The following is a 21,770-nucleotide window of genomic DNA, read 5'->3' as shown; positions in this document are numbered from 1 at the left end:
GTTTACTCAAAAGAGTATCAAGAGTTCAAATCTCACAATGGGAAACTATGAAACAATGTAACTTCATCTGAAACAGATGGAAATGTGTTTGTACTCGAAAGAGTTACACTTGTGAATTTGATTAGCTTGGCCTAAATAGCCAAGTGGTTATGGTACTGGGCTTGCAACCCCAACCTCAAGAGTTCAAATCTCACAATGGCAAACAATGTAACTTCATCTGAAACAGATGGAAATGGGTTTGTACTCGAAAGAGTTACATCATCTGCTGAAATAAATGGTGATGGTGGCGTAGTGCTAATATCACTGGACTTGTAAGCCAGAGGCCCAGGCTAATGCTCTGGAGACATGGGTTCAAATCCCACTGGTGAAATTTAATGGCTTGCCCTAAATAGCCAAGTGGTTATGGTACTGGGCTTGTAACCCTAAGATCAAGAGTTCAAATCTCAAGCTGGTCACTTTGACCCCTCCCCCGGACTTTGTCACAAGAATCCAGAGATTGTTAGTCGACTTCTTCTGGGACAAAGATTACACTGGGTCGCTGCCGAGGTTCTGAGTCTCCCGCTTAGGGAGGGTGGTCAGGCGCTAGTGTGCCTACGCACACAGGTGGCGACTTTCCGCCTTCAGACCCTGCAGCGATACCTCTACGTCGAGCCTCCTCCTAGATGGTGTGCCCTGATGACGTATTTCTTCCGTCAGGTGCATGGCCTGAATTATGACGTGCAGCTCCTGTTTATAGAACAGCTGGGCCTCGGTGGCTCCTTGCAGGCGTTGCCCGTCTTTTACCAGGACCTGATCAAAGTCTGGAAAGTGGTCGCCTCGCGATGCAGCTCTCCCCCGTCAGGAGTAGCGGCTATCGTCAGAGAGCCGCTGCTCAGGAATCCGCCCCTCCGTCCTTTTCAGTGGTTGGCGGAGAGGAGGGCTGTGGCTGCAGGGGTGACCAGGATCGGGGACGTGCTGGGTGGCGGAGGACTGGGCTGGATGCTCCCGCAGGAGTTGGCGCGACACGCGTCTGTGAGTGTCCAGGTTGCAGCCGATGCCATCCAAGACCTGAGAACGGTCGTGCTCGGACCCGACGTTATTTTGGGTCTTGAGGTGGCCCAGGTGCGCGGTGGTCTTCCGTCTGAGCGTTCCCCTGTTCGGACGGAATTCCACATTGGCCCCAAGCCCCGAACCCTCCCTCGGGTGCTGGTGCCCCGCAATATGAGCCGCCTCGGGGACATGCCCTCTGTGCCTTTTGGCACGGCAAAGAGGGGCTTTTTGTACGGACTGCTGCTGCACACCTTCCATTTTCTCGCCCTTGTCCGTCGACTGGACACGCCCTGGCGTGCCTTGTTGCCGTCCGGCAGCGGAGGCCCCCGATGGGAGTCCCTCTACGGAGGTGTCCTCCCCCTTTCTATCGGGGACCTGGGTTGGAGGGTGTTGCATGCAGCAGTCCCTTATAATAAGAGGATGCATAGGTTCACGGACTCTCAGGACACATGCCCTTTTTGCGGTCTTGTGGAGTCCGTGGACCATGTATACATAGGGTGTTGTAGGCTGCACTCCCTTTTTAGTTATTTGAAAAACCTTTTATTGATGTTTTGTTTGCACTTCAGCCCCACGCTCCTGATCTATGGGCACCCGGTGCGGAAGGGGGTCGGGAAGGAGGAGGACCTCCTCGTGAACCTGCTCCTGGGCCTGGCCAAGTTGGCCATTAACAGGTCCAGGCAGCGGGCGATCGACGGGGGAGTTCCGCCCGATTGTTTGTCCCTCTTCCGTGGCTACGTTCGCTGCCGGATGTCCCTGGAGAAGGAGCACGCGGTGTCTGCTGGCACTCTCAAGGCCTTCCGTGCTCGGTGGGCACCGCGGGGACTGGGGTGTTTTGTTGACCCCTTTAATCACATTTTGATTTAAAGTTTGTAAGTTTCCTTTAAACTTTGTTCTTGGTTTTACAGCTGACCTGAATTAGGGGCTGTGCCTGATTTATCCTAATTTTGTTGATTTGGTTTTCATTTAAAAGATTATCAAGAGTTCAAATCTCACAATGGCAAACTATGAAACAATGTAACTTCATCTGAATAGGAACAGATGGAAACGAGTTTGTACTCGAAAGAGTTACATCATCTGCTAACCTGCATGACACTCAGTGGTCTGGGGTGCAGGCTTCAAACCTGTAGGTGTCTAGTGACAGAGAGGTCAATTCCAACATTCAGGTGTGACTGCTCAATGGTTGCGTCTTGGAAAGTACATCATCTGCTGCTGTGTCTTGGTGCTCCCCGGACATCCACAGCGGAGGTGGAGGCTGACTGTGACTCCCTGTCTGTGATTACCTTGGCGGGCGTCCCTTGGAGGGCCGAGACTTGGAGGGCCCCGGCCTGCTTTCGGGGTCCTGCTGTGTGGTGGTGGCATCCTCCTTGGCCTGTGCAACTGGAGCTGCTGAGGTCACAGGAAGAGGGGACACGGATGGGCCGGACACTCCCGGAGCCCCCTGGGTGGATGGCCCCAGAGTGTGCACCAGCTGATCCTCCTCCCTATGGTTGTCAGAGGGCCCCTGGCTGACTCCGCGAGCGGAAGAGGTAGCTGAAGTGAGACCGAGCTGCCCAGCATCCCTCTCACATACACACTTTGGAAGCCAACTATGGCATCAGCATTGGAGTTAAGCCCGCGCAGCACTGCAGGAGTGATGTCCTGGACCAAGGTCTCCATGGCAGCCTCAGTGCGTTAGTATGCCAGCGCTATCACCTCAGACTGAAGACGGACAGACTCCTCCATCATGCCTTGCAATCTGAGGGGTGCAGCGGACATCCCTTCCCGATGTTCCCGAGCTTGCCTTTGCAGCTCCAGCAACTGAAGTATGAAAGAGTCCAGAGGCTTGTCATCTGACTTGGACTCAGCAGATTTCTGGTTCCAGCAGTGCTCCAAGTGCCGGGGACCTGGGGAAGTCCCTGCTGCTGTGGATCAGACAGTGCAATATGTTCACTTGACTGTGATCCCGAGGCTATTCTAAAGCTAGGTCCCACTGAGGTGTGTGTCTCTGTGCTGGTGGAAGGTGTGGGTGAGCACTGTGACGGGACTTCAAGGAGGGTGCCTCCAGATTCATCTTCAGAGGGCTTGATTGGAGGTCCTGGGTCGTGGACTCCGTCAGCTGTTTTCCAGATGTGCCTGTGGAAGCATGGGGAGATAACTGGTGCATGGCAGTGGCCTGTGAAAGAGGACACATCACTCACAGCAGTTGCCTGATGGATGTTGCACTGCTGGATCTTCACTTGGTAGAGCAGCACCGACCTCACCATCAGCACAGGACCGGCTGAGTTCCTGCCGGCCAGCTGGATGGCTCTGTTTTCAAAGTCTGTGAAGACTTTGATTTCAGGTGTTCCTCCACTGGTCTGTGACCTCTCCCTCTTGTTATGTGCTGGCTCATCCTGCATGGATAGAGATCAAGAAAGTGTAAGCAGGACACCTGCCAGGCCAGATGATAAGTATGCCTGGCCTATGTGGGTGGTGAGGGGTCCCATGGACAGGGTTGAGAACAATGACAGTGAGTGTGAGAGAGTGAATGGTGATGTCTCTTGAACAGGCAGTGAGTGAGATCCCTGTAGATATGTGATGGATTTGTGAGTGTGTGAGTTGAGAGTGATGAAAAGAGTGACTTACGTGGTGGAATGGAGGAGATCATTCATCCTCTTGTGGTACTGGGTGGCTATCCTGTTTTGAAGGGCGTTGGTGCTGACCCCTCCGCTGCCACCACCTCCCAAGCCAGATTGGTGATGTTGCTACCCATCCTGCGGCCAGAGCGGGGGTGGGGGTAGAGGACATCACGTGAGCCTCCGAAAGACGCTCGAGGGACGCGTCATGAAACCCGGAGGCTGAAGTCTTCTTGCCTTTCGGGCCATGTCTTCGTGCAGCAGTCCTGGGCTGGAAACACTGAGAGGTGTGCGCGTGGCTGCACTTTAAATATGGCGCCCAGTGTGATGAAGCAGTGAGGTGTATGTAGGCCACACTTGGAATATTGCGTGCAATTCTGGTCGCCACATTACCAGAAGGATTTGGAGGAATTGGAGAGGGTGCAGAGGAGGTTTACCAGGATGCTGCCTGGTCTGGAGGTTATTAGCTATGAGGAGAGGTTGGAGAAACTCAGATTGTTCTCACTAGAGCAACGGAAATTGAGGGACGACTTGATAGAAGTTTACAAAATTATGAGTGGCTTGGACAGAGTAGATAGTCAGAAGCTTTTTCCCAGGGTGAAAGAGTCATTTACTAGGGGACCTAGATTTAAGGTGAGAGGAGAAAACTTTAGAGGAGATGTGTGGGGCAGGTTTTTTACGCAGGGGGTAGTGAGGGTCTGGAATTCGCTGCCAGAGGAGGTGGTGCAAGCAGGTACGATAGTGGTGTGTAAGAGGCAGCTTGACAAATACATGAATAGGATGGGAATAGAGGGATACAGACCCTGGAAGTACAAAATGTTTTAGTTTGACAGGCAGTATATAATCAGTGCAGGCTTGGAGGGCCGAAGGGCCTGTTCCTGTGCTGAACTTTTCTTTGTTCTTAGTTCTTTGTTCCCCTTTGATGGCGTGGTGGGCAAATGGGGGCCCGCCCGCCATGGAAACGGCGTTTCCCAGGACAGCATAATTAATGAGGCGGGATCGGGGCGATACGGTGTGAAAAGCCGTCATTGTGGCTGGTGGGTAAAACGGCCTTTTTCCCGCTCGCTACCGCACCAAGTGCAAACCTGGGATGATTCCGCCCTGCGTGTGTATTTTCTCTCTCTCTTGGTCTCTCTCTGTCTGACGCTCTCACTTTCGGGGTCTCACTCTCTCTCTGTCTCTCTCCCCCTCAGTCTCTCTCTTTCTTTCTCTTTCTCTGCCTCCATCTGTCTTTCACTCTTTCTCTGCCTCTCTCTTTCTCAGTCGATCTTTCTTTCTCTGCCTTTCAGGGTCTCTGTCTCAATCTCTCTTGGTCTTTCTCTCTTTCTCTGTCTCATACTCTCTCTCTCTCTCTCTCTTTCTCTCTTGGTGTCTCTCTCTGTCTCTTTCTCTCTGTCACTCTCTTCCCCTGAACCCATCCTCCTATTCTGATTTGCTGTCTTCACTGCTGCTGCATTGCCCCTGACCATCCTTCTTGTTTTTTCCCTATTTCAGGCTGGGGGCAGCACCATCGGATGGGCACTGGGCTACATGCTCAATCTCACAAACATGATACCAGCTGAAGATCCTGGTACCTGGAAAGTCCAGATGCTTGGTGCTTGGGCAGTCCTCATTGTCATCTGTATCCTGGTGATTGTAGCAGGAGTCCTGCTCTTTGTCTTGTCATCTCGCTCAGTGAAGAATGACTCAGTGTTGTAGTGTATGGAGCAATCCCTCGGCTTGAATCTTAGTTTTACTAACTCGAGCCCACCAGTGGCACTTCTCAATCTGACTGGAGGGTTGTAGCCCCTTACACTGTGCCACATACTAACAGCAAGAGATTAACAAAGCCCCTCACTCCCACCATACTATTCCTCACTCCCACACCTATCCCTCACTCCCACCACAAGTACCCCTCACTCCCACCACACCTACCCCTCACTCCCACCACACCTACCCCTCACTCCCACCACACCTACCCCTCACTCCCACCACACCTACCCCTCACTCCCACACCTACCCCTCACTCCCACCACACCTACCCCTCACTCCCACCACACCTACCCCTCACTCCCACCACACCTACCACTCACTCCCACCACACCTACCCCTCACTCCCACCACACGTACCCCTCACTCCCACCACACGTACCCCTCACTCCCACCACACCTACCACTCACTCCCACCACACCTACCCCACACTCCCACCACACCTACCCCACACTCCCACCACACCTACCCCTCACTCCCACCACACCTACCCCTCACTCCCACCACACCTACCCCACACTCCCACCACACGTACCCCTCACTCCCACCACACGTACCCCTCACTCCCACCACACCTACCACTCACTCCCACCACACCTACCACTCACTCCCACCACACCTACCACTCACTCCCACCACACCTACCCCACACTCCCACCACACCTACCCCTCACTCCCACCACACCTACCCCACACTCCCACCACACGCACCCCTCACTCCCACCACACGCACCCCTCACTCCCACCACACCTACCCCACACTCCCACCACACCTACCCCTCACTCCCACCACACCTACCCCTCACTCCCACCACACCTACCCCTCACTCCCACCACACCTACCCCTCACTCCCACCACACCTACCCCTCACTCCCACCACACCTACCCCACACTCCCACCACACCTACCCCACACTCCCACCACACCTACCCCTCACTCCCACCACACCTACCCCTCACTCCCACCACACCTACCCCTCACTCCCACCACACCTACCCCTCACTCCCACCACACCTACCCCTCACTCCCACCACACCTACCCCTCACTCCCACCACACCTACCCCTCACTCCCACCACACCTACCCCTCACTTCCACCACACGTACCCCTCACTCCCACCACACCTACCCCACACTCCCACCACACCTACCCCACACTCCCACCACACCTACCCCACACTCCCACCACACCTACCCCACACTCCCACCACACCTACCCCACACTCCCACCATACCTACCCCTCACTCCCACCACACCTACCCCTCACTCCCACCACACCTACCCCTCACTCCCACCACACGTACCCCTCACTCCCACCACACGTACCCCTCACTCCCACCACACGTACCCCTCACTCCCACCACACGTACCCTTCACTCCCACCACACGTACCCTTCACTCCCACCACACGTACCCCTCACTCCCACCACACGTACCCCTCACTCCACTACACGTACCCCTCATTCCCACCACACGTATTCCTCACTCCCACCACATGTACCCCTCACTCCCACCACATGTACCCCTCACTCCCACCACACAAACCCCTCACTCCCACTATACGTACCCCTCACTCCCACCACACGTCCCCTCACTCCCACCACACGTCCCCTCACTCCCACCACACGCACCCCTCACTCCCACCACACCTACCCCTCACTCCCACCACACCTACCCCTCACTCCCACCACACCTACCCCTCACTCCCACCACACCTACCCCTCACTCCCACCAAACGTACCCCTCACTCCCACCACACCTACCCCTCACTACCACCACACGTACCCCTCACTCCCACTACACGTACTCCTCACTCCCACCACATGTACCCTTCATTCCCATCACACATATCCCTCACTCCCACCATTCATATTTATCAATCCCACCACTCGTACCCCTCACTCCCACCACACGTACCCCTCACTCCCACCACACGAGCCCCTCACTCCCACCCCCACTTACCCCACCCCCTCACTCTCACTCCCCTTTACCCCAGCTCCTCGCTCCACTGCAAATACCCCTCACTCCCATCCCCACTTAGTCCTCATCTAATTGTGTTTAAAACTAACCACAGGATTCAGTGCAGGTCCAGAACTGGGTCATGTTCAAGCTCCTTGCTTCACTAGCAGGATCTCCTGAGGCACCACTCAAAGCAGATTTAATGTAATTTAGCATTCCCAAGAAGCATTTGCAACATTCAATTCCATATTCCTCAACCCCACATCCACTTCCCCCCCCAACCCACCCCTCACTGACCCTCTCTCCCTCTCACTGTATAACCATGACAATTTGCAGGAGCAGGAAAAGTCTGTCAGAGATAGTCAAACCATCTTGATATATGGAATTCCCACCTACCCACACTGTCCCATATCCCTCCATCCCAACTACCTGCCCTCTCCCATATCCCTCAACCCCACCTATGTGCATTCACCAATATCCCTCAAACCCACCTACCCGCCCTCTCTCATATCCCTCAACCCCACCTATGTGCCCTCTCCCATATCCCTCAATCCCGCCTACCCGCCCTCTCCCATCTCCCTCAATCCCACCTATGTGCCCTCCAACATCCCTCAAACCCACCTACCCACCCTCTCCCATATCCCTCAACCCCACCCATGTGCCCTCTTCCATATCCCTCAACCCTGCCTACCTGCCCTCTCCCATATCCCTCAATCCCTCCTATGTGCCCTCCAATATCCCTCAAACCCACCTACCCACCTTTTCCCATATCGCTCAACCCCGCTTACCCACCCTCTCTCATATCCCTCAACCCCCATCTATGTACCCTCTCCCATATCCCTCAACGCTGCCTACCTGCCCTCTCCCATATCCCTCAACCCCCACCTACCCACCCTCTCCCATATCCTGCCACCCCACCTACCCGCTCTCTCCCATATCCCTCAACCCCACCTACCCGCCCTCTCCCATATCCTTCCACACCTCCTACCTGCCCACTCCTATTTCCATCAACCCCAACTACGTGCCCTTTCCCATATCCCTCAATCTCAGCTATGTACCCTCTCCCATATCCCTCAACCCCGCCCACCCGCCCTCTCCCTTTTCCCTCAACCCCCACCTACCCGCCCTCTCCCATATCCATCAACCCCGTCTACCCGCCCTCTCCCATATCCCTCAACACCCACCTATCCGCCCTCTCCCAAAGCCTTCCACCCCACCTACCCGCCCTCTCCCATATCCCTCAACCCCACCTACCCGCCCTCTCCCATATCCTTCCACCCCACCTACCTGCCCACTCCTATTTCCCTCAACCCCACCAATGTGCCCTCTCCAATATCCCTCAAACACGCCTACCCACCCTCTCCCATAACTCTCAACCCCGCCTAACCACCCTCTCCCATATCCCTCAACCCTCACCTACCCTCCCTCTCCCATATCCCTCAACCCCAGCTACCCACCCTCTCCTATATCTCTCAACCCCCATCTACGTGCCCTCTCCCCTATCCCTCAACCCCCACTTACCCGCTCTCTCCCATATCCCTCAACCCCACCTACCTGCCCTCTCCCATATCTTTCCACCCCGCCTACCCGCCCTCTCCCATATCCCTCAATCCCTCTTCACTCTGCAGTAAGCTGCCTCATTGCCTCTTGATGTCTCTCCTTCAACTAATTCCTTGGTTATGCTCTCTGACTCGATTTTCATTTGCTGAGAAAGATCCACCATGATTCCTCAGCTTGTTCTTCCTGGTTAACCCCTTCATGACAGGGATCAGGGATCAGGTCAATCAATCCAATTCCGAACTGTCCAAAGCCCGAGCTGGAGGATGCTTCCTTCAGCCTCCCTTGTGCAGCACAGAGCAGGCAGGTGAGGTGCCCTCAGCTTGTACATTTTGGAGGTGAATTAGGCTGGAAGGGTGCTGGCACCGTAGCATGTGCCAGTGTGTGCATGGAGCCTGGCACTGGTTGAAACATTTCAAATGGAACCTTCAGTTGGGTTTTAATTCTGATTGTTTGAATTATGAGTGACCAGCTGACTTTGGTGTTCATTATAATGTGACTCTGAAACCCAGAGGGTGCAGCTGGGACTGCCAGTGCCCGCGGCCTGTTCAAGTGTTACTGTGTCAGGAAACAATGGGGCCCCAAGCAGTGCAGAGCTCAGAACTTCTATTTACAACAGCTCCCGCTTTCAATATCAATCCAATCCCAGACCAAGGGGCAGATCCTCCTGTGTCCCCGGGGAAAATCAATCCAACTAGTTTAAGCCCAGTTTCCCAACACATCCTTTTTTAAGAGGCTGACCGTTCACATGAACGTCACACGCAGGCACAGCCTCATTCAGTCCAACTGGGGTCCAATTCTGTTTAAAGGTCCAGCTGCCTTTCCTTGCTAGCCCTGTTTGTAACCATCCCCATCAAACGGCATGGTTAGTGGGTCTCATACCCCTGGGTGGCTAACTCAGATTGAACCGGGACTGAAGCAGCCTTGAAAATACTGAGTGCTTTATCTTACTGGACTGGTAATCTAAATATCGGGATTGGATTAATGATCCAGAGCTGAGTTCAAATCCCATCACAGCAGCTGGAAAATTTAAATTCAGTTAATTGAATGATTAATAAAAACTATTTAACTAATAACATTAATAAACAAAATAGTATCAGTAATGTGAAACTTGCTGGGTTATTGTAATCTACTGTCTTTACTTGGTCTGGCCCACATCTGATTCCAGACTCACAGCGATGTGGCTGACTCTAAACTGCCCTCTGAAATGGCCCAGCAAGGCACTCAAGTTATCTTCAAGAAGCTGGTTCTCAAGGGTAATTAGGGATGGGTAATAAATGCTGCACTTGTCACTGACACCCACATTCTACATGAATAAAAATAAAATTCTGTATCACCTTTCCCAATCACAAGGCTTCCCCCAGTTACCCTCCTCCAATTACCCTCCCCAATTACTCTCCTCCAATTACCCTCCCCAAGATACCCTCCCCTCATTACCCTTGCTCACCAAGAACAAAAAACGTGTAAAAACTGGGAAATAAGAGAGCTGGTCCGAATTGATTTATCCTATTGGGCAGTTGCCCTCCCTGTTACCCTGCCCCTGTTACCCTTCTCTTGTTACCCTCTCCCTGCTATCCTCCCAGTGTTACCCTCCCCCAGTTACCCCTCCCCCATTACCCTGTCCCTGTTACCCTCCCCCTGTTATCCCATTGTTACCCTCCCCAATTACCCTCCCCCTGTTATCCTCGCCCAGTTACCCTCCCCCCAGTTACTGTTTTCCCATCCAGCATTTTCAATCTGTACGGAAACATCTTTCTGATAAGCTGGTTAACGTACACCGAGGGGCTACTCTTCACCACAGTCGAACTGTTGTAGACTAATTGAGAGAGACGGGGTGCTCTGATTAGTGAAGGATCCTGTTAGTGTTCTATCTGTAACTCCCAGGATGGTGAAGGCCAGAGAGGATGGACCTTAGATTTTTGTCTAGTTGTTTATGTGTTGCTAACCCTGCCCCTTCACCCTGCCCCCTCACCCTTCCCTCTCACCCTTCCCTCTCACCCTGCCCTCTCACCCTGCCCTCTCACCCTGCCCTCTCACCCTGCCCCCTCACCCTTCCCTCTCACCCTGCCCTCTCACCCTGACCCCTCACCCTGCCCCCTCACCCTGCCCCCTCACCCTTCCCTCTCACCCTGCCCTCTCACCCTTCCCTCTCACCCTGCCCTCTCACCCTGCCCTCTCACCCTGCCCCCTCACCCTGCCCCCTCACCCTTCCCTCTCACCCTGCCCCCTCACCCTGCCCCCTCACCCTGCCCCCTCACCCTTCCCTCTCACCCTGCCCTCTCACCCTGCCCCTTCACCCTGCCCCCTCACCCTTCCCTCTCACCCTTCCCTCTCACCCTGCCCCCTCACCCTGCCCCCTCACCCTGCCCCCTCACCCTGCCCCTTCACCCTGCCCCCTCACCCTTCCATCCCACCCTGCCCGCTCACCCTTCCCTCTCACCCTGCCCTCTCACCCTGCCCCCTCAGCCTGCCCCCTCAGCCTGCCCTCCCCTCCCTGCCATCCGTCTGAGCCCCCAGTGAGCCTCCATATTCACAGAAGGGTCAGGCTGACTGTCAGTTCTGGTTTCTGCCTGCATGGTGTATGCAATATTGAAGAGCATCTCGGGTGTTCCTGCAGCTGATGTCATGGGCCATAGTTTGAATAAATATTTATTTGATACTTTACAAATGTGAGGTTACTTTCTCTGTCTTTCTAAAAGGAAGGAGGTGCTGACCAGTTAAGCATGTGGGGTAACCAGGGTGGGCCGGGGGTGGAAGGCTGGGGTGTTGGTGGGGAGGGGGAGAATTCAGTGCATAAGCTGGGGCTCTGGGTTGGGATTCAATGGGCCTTTCCACGTTTCAGAGTCTTTGAGAGGAATTTTAACTCCCAAAAGCGGGCGGTTTGGGTTTGGTTAAGATATGAAAATATATAAAATCTCAATCCCACCCATCTCCAGGGCTAAGAGTTGGGGCCCTCAAATCTAGTCTGCCTTCCAGCTGTAAGGCTAGCCAACTTCGACAATCCCAGGATGTCTTTCCAGCACTGCTTGTGGGTCGAAATGAACAGGAGCATTTTCCCTCCCACTGGTACCCCCCTAGGGTTATTACTTGCTATGACCCTCCCCCAAAGGATTAGCAACCCTTCCCCCCTCCCAGGGGACCACAATCCCCCACCACTAACCCCCAGGTTGGAGACCCCCCATCATGGGATTGCAGCACCCTGCCCCCAGCACACCCCAGATCTGGCCACATACCCATCCATGCTTCCACTACCCCAACAACAGTCTCTCCCCATGTTGCCTCCTCTGGAGGATCGTCCCCCACTTCCCTCTTACCCCCACAACAGACATCCTGTCAATCAGCCCAGCCTCCAGGCAGGCCCCCGTGAAAAATGTTCCACAGCCCAACACAACTCCCTCACATCACTCAGAAAACCCACCCCCAGTCAAGATGAGGGCCATAAGTGAGTATGGTCCAGAAGGACCAGGAACATCAGAGCCACAAGAGACTGCCCCAGGCATATTCCAAGGATCATTGTACTCAATCCCAATGCTGTTGCCTCGACACCTCTGGCAATGCTTTCACTGGGTACTGACCCAAAGCGAACAGGCCTGTGGGAACATGGGAATGAGCTGAGACAGACAGGTATGGCTGAGTGTGGGAAATCCATCTGTGAGCTGAAGGTGGCACTCAGTATTATAACAGGCAGGTGGGTACAGTGGGGTTTCAGCGACTGAACATTAATGTCCCTTACACCAGATGGACCTACATACCCTGTCCCCTCCCCACCCGCCAACTAATGCCATTTACCAGCCAATGAAATACTCCTGTAGTGTAGTCATTGTTGTAATTTAGGAAACGTGACAATCATGGTGTGTACAGCAAGATCCTACAAACAGCAGCGAGACAAATGAAAAGATAATCTGCCGGAGAGTTGGTGTGAATTGCAGAGCACTGGCCATCACACAGTGCATCCTGGGCCTCCATCTCTGTGAGAAGATAAGCTCTTCCAGCCCACCTCAGGCTCCAATCACTGTGCAAAGATCACCGGAGGGCCCCACCTCATAGCCTGACAGAAAACTGCAGAAACTCCATCCAGAGCCCACTGGATCCCAGTGTAGCAAACCATTAAACAAGGCCACGCCATATCAGGAATCCAGTTCTGAACACAGCAATACCTCTCACAATATTCTTTCCTTATTAATCTTCCCCAATTGTCACCTTTCATTTACCCCCAGTTACACTCTCCCAGTTACCCTCCCCCAATTACCCTCCCCAATTACCTTCCCCATAAGATACTCTCCCCAAGATACCCTCCCCAAGATACCCTCCCCAAGATACCCTCCCCTCATTACCCTTCCTCACCAAGAACAAAAAACATGAAAAAACTGGTCCGAATTGATTTGTCCTATGGGGCAATTGCCCTCCCACTTACCCACACTGATCTTCAGGATGCTGCTATTAATCATATCCAGGACTGGGCCTTGTGAAAGTGTAACAGTCAGGATATGTTGATGCTGCTGTTAGGAAGCCCTAGGACTAGACTTAATGTTTTTACTTGTGTAATCAAATGATCCTAATGCTTTCAGAAACTTCAATTATGTGGAGAGGCTGGAGAAGCTGGGATTGTTCTCCTTCAACTAGAAAAGGTTAAGGGGAGATTTAATAGAAGGGTTCAGAATTATGAAGGGTTGTGATGGAGTAAGTAAGGAAAAATGTCTCCACTGACAGAGGGTTCAGTCACCAGAGAATCTGGAGTAAAGAGAATTGGGGCAGTTGAGGATTTTTTTTTTTTTTACACAGCAAGTTGTTGTGATCTGGAATGCACTGCCTGAATAGGCAGTGGAAGCAGATTCAGTAGGAACTTTCCAAAGGGGTATTGATAAATATTTGAATAGGAGAGATTGCAAGGCTATGGGGAAAGAGTAGGGGTCTGGGCCCAATTGAATAACTCTTTTAAAGAGTTCGTATAAGCGCGATGGGCGAAATGGCCTCCTCTGCTGTATCCTTCACCTGCTTGACGTTCATTTCCACTAAGGTCAGTTGATCCACTCCCATCTGTGTTTGTCCTGCATGGGCTGAACTTTAACCTCTTTCCCCTCTAGTTTGGGAGTGACAGTCAGAATCCTCAATGAAATAAGAAAAGGTAACCTGTGAGTGATAGTCTCCCTGGCACAGTGAAAACAGCTTTCATAATTAGTGAGGAAGAAATCCAACTGCTGAATGAAGATCAGTCCCATAAGGCAGTCAGACAAAAATCACCGATTGCAACACCTACGCACCCTATCTCTAATCTGTCCTTGCTCCCAGTTTCATTTTATTCTCCGTCTCAACTGCCACCTCAACAAGGGACTTTGTCTCTTTCTTTCAGGTGCAAAGGAACGCAAGCTCCAACAACTCATCGACACCCACACGCATCCAGGACCCTCTACCCCTGCCCGTCCCTCTGTCCCCAACGCGTCCTCCAATCTCAGCCCCGGCCATGTATTCACCTCTCTGATGCTAAATGTTCAGTGCTCAGCAAATGATTCAGTTTCATACCCTTACGCTCTCACCCCAATGAATTTCTAGCTCGGCGCGGTGCTGAACTCTTCTTCTGCCGCCTTCATCTCCGTGCTCACTTCTTTGGGCAGGAATCCTCTCCCTGTTCAACGGATCCTTTTACCCACCTCCAATATTCTCCCTCCACCTGGACCCCTCCCTCTGGATTCTTACCTGCTCTTGATCTTTTCAGTGAGAACTGTCGGCGTGACATCAGCTGTCTCAATTTCTCTGCTCCTCTCACCCATTCTAATCTCTCTCTCGCTGAACTTACTGCACTCCGTTCTCTCAGGTCCAACCCTGAATTTGTCATCAAACCCGCTGACAAGGGTGGTGTTGTTGTTGTCTGGCGCACTGACCTCTACTTTGCAGAGGCTGAGCGTCAACTCACAGACACTTCCTCCTACCTCTCCCTGGACCATGACCCCATCACTGAACATCAAGCCATTGTTTCCAGGACTGTTACTGACCTCATCTCCTCTGGAGATCTTCCCTCCACAGCTTCCAACCTCATAGTCTCCCAACCTCAGACCACTTCTACCTCCTACCCAAAATCCACAAACAGGACTGTCCCGGCAGACTGATCATGTTAGCCTGTTCCTGTCCCATGGAACACATTTCTTGCCAACTTGACTCCATTCTCTCTCCCCTTGTCCAGTCTCTTCCCACCTACATCCACGATTCCTCTCATGCCCCACTTCATATCAACAATTTCCAGTTCCCTGGCCCCAACCACCTCCTCTTCACCATGGATGTCCAATCCCTCTACACCTCCACCCCCCACCAGGATGGTCTGATGGCTCTCCGCTACTTCCAGGAACAGAGGCCTGAAGAATCTCCATCCACCACTACTCTCCTCCGTCTGGCTGAACTTGTTCTCACACTGAACAATTTCTCCTTTAACTCCTCTCACTTCCTCCAAATAAAAGGTGTGGCTATGGGTACCCGCATGGGCCCCAGTTATGCCTGTCTCTTTATGGGGTATGTGGAACATTCCTTGTCCCAGTCCTACTCAGGCCCCCTCCCACCTCTTTCTCTGGTACATCGATGATTACTTCGGAGCTGCTTCATGCTCTCGTCGGGACTTGGAAAAATTTATTAATTTTGTTTCCAATTTCCACCCCTCCATCATTTTCACATGGCTCATCACTGACACTTCCCTTCCCTTCCTTGACCTCTCAGTCTCAATTTCTGGTGAGAGACTGTCCACCAATATTCATTACAAGCCTACCGACTGCCACAGCTACCTCGACTACAGCTCCTCACACCCCGCTTCCTGTAAGGACTCCATCCCATTCTCTCAGTTCCTTCGCCTCCGTCACATTTGTTCCGATGATGCCACTTTCCAAAACAGTTCCTCTGACATGTCTTCCTTCTTCCTTAACCAAGGATTTTCACCCACGTTGGTTGACAGGGCCCTCAACCGTGTCCAGCCCATCCCCCATGCATCCGCCCTCACACCTTCCTCTCCCCCCAGAACCATGATAGGGTCCCCCTTGTCCTCACTTATCACCCCACCAGCCTCCGCATTCAAAGGATCATCCTCCGCCATTTCCGCCAACTCCAGCATGATGCCACCACCAATCACATCTTCCCTTCACCCCCCCCGACGGCTTTCTGCAGGGATCGTTCCTCCGGGACACTCTGGTCCACTCCTCCATCACCCCCTACACCTCAACCCCCTCCCATGGCACCTTCCCATGCAACTGCAGAAGGTGCAACACCTGCGCCTTTACTTACCCCATCCCACCATCCAAGGGCCCAAACACTCCTTTCAAGTGAAGCAGCGCTTCCCTCAATTTAGTCTACTGCATTCACTGCTCCCAATGCGGTCTCCACTACATTGGAGACACCAAACGCAGACTGGGTCACTGCTTTGTGGAACACATTTGGTCTGTTCGCAAGCATGACCAAGACCTCCCTGTCGCTTGCCATTTCAACACTCCACCCTGCTCTCATGCTCACATGTCCATCCTTGGCCTGCTGCAATGTTCCAGTGAAGCTCAACGCAAACTGGAGGAACAGCACCTCATCTTCCGACTAGGCACTTTACAGCCTTCTGGACTTAAATATTGAGTTCAACAATTTCAGATCATGAACTCTCTCCTCCAACCCCACCCCCTTTCCGATGCCCCTTTTTCCAATAATTTATAATTTAAAAATATATATATATTTGTTTTCCCACCTATTTTTAAATTTATTTTGATCTATTGTTTTACCTCCACCTTTTAGCCCATTTCGATCTCTTCCCCCCACCCCACCCCCACTAGTGCCATCTGCCACTAGCTTTTCCTGCTTGCTACCCTTAATGTCCCCATTAGCACATCCTTTAGATAATATCACCACCGTCAACACCCCTTTGTCCTTTTGTCTATGACATCTTTGGCAATCTCTTCTTTGCCTCCACCTATCAGTGGCCCCCTATCCAGCTCTACCTGCCCCAACCCCTCCTCAAACAGCTTATATTTCACCTCATTTCTCTATTTCCTTAGTTCTGATGAAGAGTCATACAGACTTGAAATGTTAATTGTATCCCTCTCCGCAGATGCTGTCACACCTGCTGAGTTTTTCCAGGTATTTTTGTTTTTGTTTCAGAGAACAATCAGTGTCTGGCAACAACTGAGCATGGCAGCGGAGGGGAGGTGAGAAAGACACAGAACAATAATGACAATTTATATTTACACAGCATCTTTAAAGTGATAAAATGCCTGAAGGAGCTTCATACAATGATTAAAAAGCAACATTTGACACCAAGTTACATAATGAGATGTTAGAGCAGGTGACTAGAACCATGATCAGACAAGTAGATTGTAAGGAGCATCTTGAAGGGGGAGGGAAGGGCAGACAGAGACAGGGAGGTTTAATGGGGTAATTCCAGAGTTTAGGGCCCGGGCAGCTGAAGGCACAGCGAAGACTCCAGAATTAGAAGAGTTCGGATATCTCAGAGGCTTGTGGGGCTGGAGGAGATTACAGCGATAGGGAGGGGTGAGACTATGAAAGAATTTGAAAACAAGGATGAGAATTTTAAAATCAAGACGTTGCTTGACCCAGAGTCAGTGCAGGTCAGCGAGCACAGTGGTGATGGAGCAATGTGACTTGCTGCAAGTTAAGACACAAGCAGCAAGATTTTGAATCTACGGAGGGTAGAATACCGGAGAGCAGCCAGGAGTACATTGGTGCGTTGCGATAGTCGAGTTAGAGGTAACATTACGCACACACAATTGTTGCCTGGGAGACAACAGTGCCAACCTTTAATCTGGGTCGACTGCCAGTTCTTTGCTGGCCACTCAAAGGATTATCTGAAACAATGGCAATGAAAAGCAAACAAACTTTGAACCCTGGATTTCCACACAAGCCTGTTAAAATTCACTGATCAGATAGGAACAGTGAGCTACTCAGCCAAACTATAGTTGTAAAAAATGAACATCAATTTACAGCTTGAATTGAGACACTATTCAAGTTGATAAATGTGAGGAATGGGCTGTGGATCCCCCACCTCCCAGGCCTGACTGATGGTGTGATTAACCCATGCCCATTCAGTGTGATGCAGCTAGTATGACAACTTTGTAAAACAAAAACAGAATTACCTGGAAAAACTCAGCAGGTCTGGCAGCATCGGCGGAGAAGAAAAGAGTTGACGTTTTGAGTCCTCATGAACCTTCAACAGAACTGAAGATAGTGTCTTAAATGACTTTTTGCTGAGATTGATGCCATATATGCTGAACAGATACCTGAGAAATCTGTGAGATCCTTCTTTGTTGTAGTTATCATTTAAAGAGTAATTGATTGTTTATATTGAATGCAAATTACCTGTTCATATTTAATTTATGTTGATTTTGGTTTGATTTTAAGGTAAAAGTTATAAAAATTGAAATAGTGTCCATTATGTTTTTTCATTGGAGTCATTTTGCAAATTTGGTTCTTCTAGTTTGTTGGTCTCCATGGAGATCATAACAAAATTAGGGGCTTGTCTGGGATCTGAACCAAATTAGACTTTAAAACAAGCTCACCTGAATTTTCCGGAACTTAATCAAACAAGATATCACGTTTAATTTTACTGTATTCACTGGGGATTAACATGAGTAACTTCGATGTTCAAGCCTTTGTGGACAGAAAGAACATGTCTTTTATTGCCTTGGAACAGTTGACAAAATATAATTTAAAGGCTGTAGCAGAGGGAATGGGGGTCAGCTTAAAAGTAGGAGCAAGGAGACAGGAATCATTGAAGAATTGGCAAATCTCCTGAAGTTTAAGAAGGAAAAGGATGTTTCTGCAAGTGATCAACAACAACTAGCTTGACTTAAATTTAAAATGATAAAGCTTGAATTTGAAAGTGAAAAGTTAGAAAGAGAGGGAAGGAGGAAGAAAAAAGACAAAAGTAGATTGAGGAAAAGAGGAAAATCAAGCGTAGAGAGGGAGAAATTAGAGTTGGAAAGAGAAAGGCTCAAAGTACTTGCATTTGAGGGTGAAAGTTGAGGATGACCCAGAGCAAACTCCTTGTAGTTCTGATTTGGCAAAGAATATTCACTTGTGTAATGGGACCATGACCTCACACTGTATATTTTTGATCAATTTCTAAAATTTTAAAACTGGGTAATGACCTTTTAAAATAGCTGAAGCTATGTCTGGCTATGACCCCCAAACAATAAGAACTACTTGGCAGTATTGCAGAAACTTGTACCTTGCTATCTCTGAAGAGATGCTAACAACCCCTGTGGGCTGCAATGACCAAATTCAAAGGGAACTATACAAAGACCTTTCATAAGCCAGGCCTGGCCAACCACAGCTGATTCATCTGCTAGGACAAAGGACCCTGCAAACTCCCTTTGTCAAAGTCAAAGTGGAGAGGTAGAAGTCATGTGATATGACCCCCCTTGCTTGTGGATCTGCAAAGCTCAGTCTGCCATCTTTCCATCTACCAAGCAGCAGCACAGAAAATGGGCTCTGTCCAGGTTTGAATGCCTGGCCACATCCGTACTGTTTCCACGGGAACTACTGAACCATCGCCTACAAAACTAATTCATCTCATTACGGAAATCATCTCTACTGGAAAAGCAAATTATCCAGCATCCCCAATTTTCAGTCTACCGACCTCTGTGAAGGAATATACCATTGGACTTTGATTCTGGACTCTGGACTCATGTGGAACAATAACTCTTTTCTTCATGGTCTTTGCTTTGTAAATCTTTCTTACTCTATGCCTCTTTATTGTATGAATGCACAGGGGCTATGTAGCGAACCCCTCCCTTGTTTGAGTATGTGCAAATAAACTAACCCTCTGAGTTTACCGTATTTTGAGTTTGATGTGGGATTATTAATAGAAATTGGATCATGCCAAAACTGAGAGGTTGGGAAATATGCCATCGCTTATAAAGGGAGAAGCAAATCAAAACACCTTTCTGTTTATGGACGGGTGGAGAGAGGAGAAATCAGGGGTGTTTAAATTAAAGCCCCTCCTGTTCATAACAATTGGTATCTAAATTCAGTGAGGAGGGTGCAGAAATATATTTTATGTCATTTGAGAAAATTGTCATGTATTTTGAATCACCTACAGAAGTTGGTCTATGCTGCTACATAGTATTTCTGAAAAAAGAGACATGTTGAAGACTTTTGTTTTACACTCATCAGGACACTTCACAAAAATACTAATATAAGGGGAAAACAACAATTTATACTGTATGTGATTGGTTAGCAAGTGGACTCTGATTAGTAGAGGCATTGCCATGGAAAATGCACTAGTGATGGTGAATGATGGTTAACTGCCAAGCATTGTTTGAAATTTAAATCAGGCGGCTTGACCCTGATTGGTCAAGCATTGCCTTGAGGAATGAGTCAGTGAATTGTTGTCACTTATTTTGCCTAGTTGAAATAGGTGCAATGTGTGTACATGTTCTTTCTGTCTGCAAAGAACAGGGCCCTGTGTATTAATATATGTAGTTTCCAGTATGTTAATACACAAGGCCCTGTTCTTTGCAGAGAGAAAGAACATGTAGACACATTACACCTGTTTCAGCTAAACAACACAAATGACAGCCATTCACTCACTCATGCTTCAGGGCAATGCCTTGAACAATCAGAGTCAAGCTGCCTTGTTCAAATTTCAAACAATGCTTGGCAGTTAACTGTCAGTCACCATCACTAGTGCATTCTCCATGGCAACGCTTCTACCAATCAGAGTCTGCTTGCCAACCAACCAGTTCTCTCTTCACATACAGTATAAATTGTTGTTTTCCCTTTATATTGGTATTCTTGCGAGGTGTCCTGATGAGTGTAAGATGAAAAGCTTCGAAATATCTCTTTTTTCAGCAATACTCAAGATCTGGACTACCAAACAACTATTTCTACTACTTAGTGTTCTCTTAGGGAAAGAGACGTACTCATCTCTCAGAGAAGAACATTTTGTTGACTATGACAGAGTAAAGGCTGCTGTTCTCAATGCCTTTGAATTGGTACCAGACTGAAATTCAGAAATTTGAAGAGGAAACAGGGCCGGCCCTATGTGGAATTTGCGAGAGTGAAGGAAATGGTGTTTGACTGGTGGTGTGGATTGATGAAGATTGAGCAAGACTTTGAGAGCCTTAGTGAAGTGATTCTGCTGAAAGAACTCAAAAATAGTGTCCCTTTGAGAATAAGGTCCCACCTGGAAGAACATAAAGCTCATAAGACAAACCACTGTCATAGCAGATGATTCTGAATTGACTCACAATTATTTTAGTAACAGGCCCCAATTTGGAAACTTGCAGAAAAATTGGAAATATAGGAAGTTTCATAATGAAAAGAAATCTGGCTCTATTGAGAAATATGGAAAAGATAAAGACACAGAAACTCAAGTTAGTAAAAAAGGAAATCCAGTGGATAAGTTTGGTTCAAACTGCTTTTTTTGTCATAAAAAAGAACATGTGAAGGCTGAGTTTTGGAAGTGAAAAAAAAAATGCCTGTAACATTTGTAGTGTCCCTCTGGACAACACTGTTCTAGTGAGTAAAGCTCATGACAAGCAGGTTTCTCCCATGCTTACTTTGGAGTGAATTTTGGTGTAGAAATCTACAGAAATATTGTTTGAGGGTAAAGTGTCCCCATGTTTGTCTCGTAAGGCAAGCAAGTCAAGTGTCATCCTTCGAGATACAGTCACTGATATTGGCAGCTGACATGAAGTTTGCTCCAAGTAGTTCATGGAATGCAAATGTATTAATTCAGGGGAGTGGTGGAAATTAATTACCTATTCCCTTGTTGATTTAAAATGTGACTTGGTCACTGGCTCTATTATCATTGGTGATGTTCCTAGTTTTCCCATGAAATGTGTGTATTTTTTGATAGGGAATTACTTGGCTGGGGATAAGTTTTGGTGTCTTCAGGGGTTTT

At 49.9% G+C, this 21,770-nt stretch overlaps 1 protein-coding gene and 1 non-coding gene across 2 annotated transcripts in view; both read left to right on the top strand.

Annotated features, from left to right (window-relative positions):
• LOC121281338 (ectonucleoside triphosphate diphosphohydrolase 2-like) overlaps window positions 1-5,577 on the top strand; it is a 79,367-nt gene extending 73,790 nt beyond the window's left edge. The window contains exon 9 of the mRNA XM_041194246.1: window positions 5,118-5,577. Coding sequence (XP_041050180.1) covers window positions 5,118-5,321 — 204 coding nt within the window. The 3' untranslated portion in view covers window positions 5,322-5,577. The remainder of the gene's footprint in view (window positions 1-5,117) is intronic.
• On the top strand, window positions 2,110-2,195 carry trnastop-uca. The gene has a single exon. It is a non-coding gene; the product is annotated as a tRNA-Sec (tRNA).
• Window positions 5,578-21,770: the final 16,193 nt, after the last annotated feature.

This window comes from Carcharodon carcharias, chromosome 8 (genome assembly GCF_017639515.1).
Source record: "Carcharodon carcharias isolate sCarCar2 chromosome 8, sCarCar2.pri, whole genome shotgun sequence".
NCBI classification, from domain to species: Eukaryota; Metazoa; Chordata; class Chondrichthyes; order Lamniformes; family Lamnidae; genus Carcharodon; species Carcharodon carcharias.
This window is presented reverse-complemented; position numbering and strand designations above follow the sequence as displayed.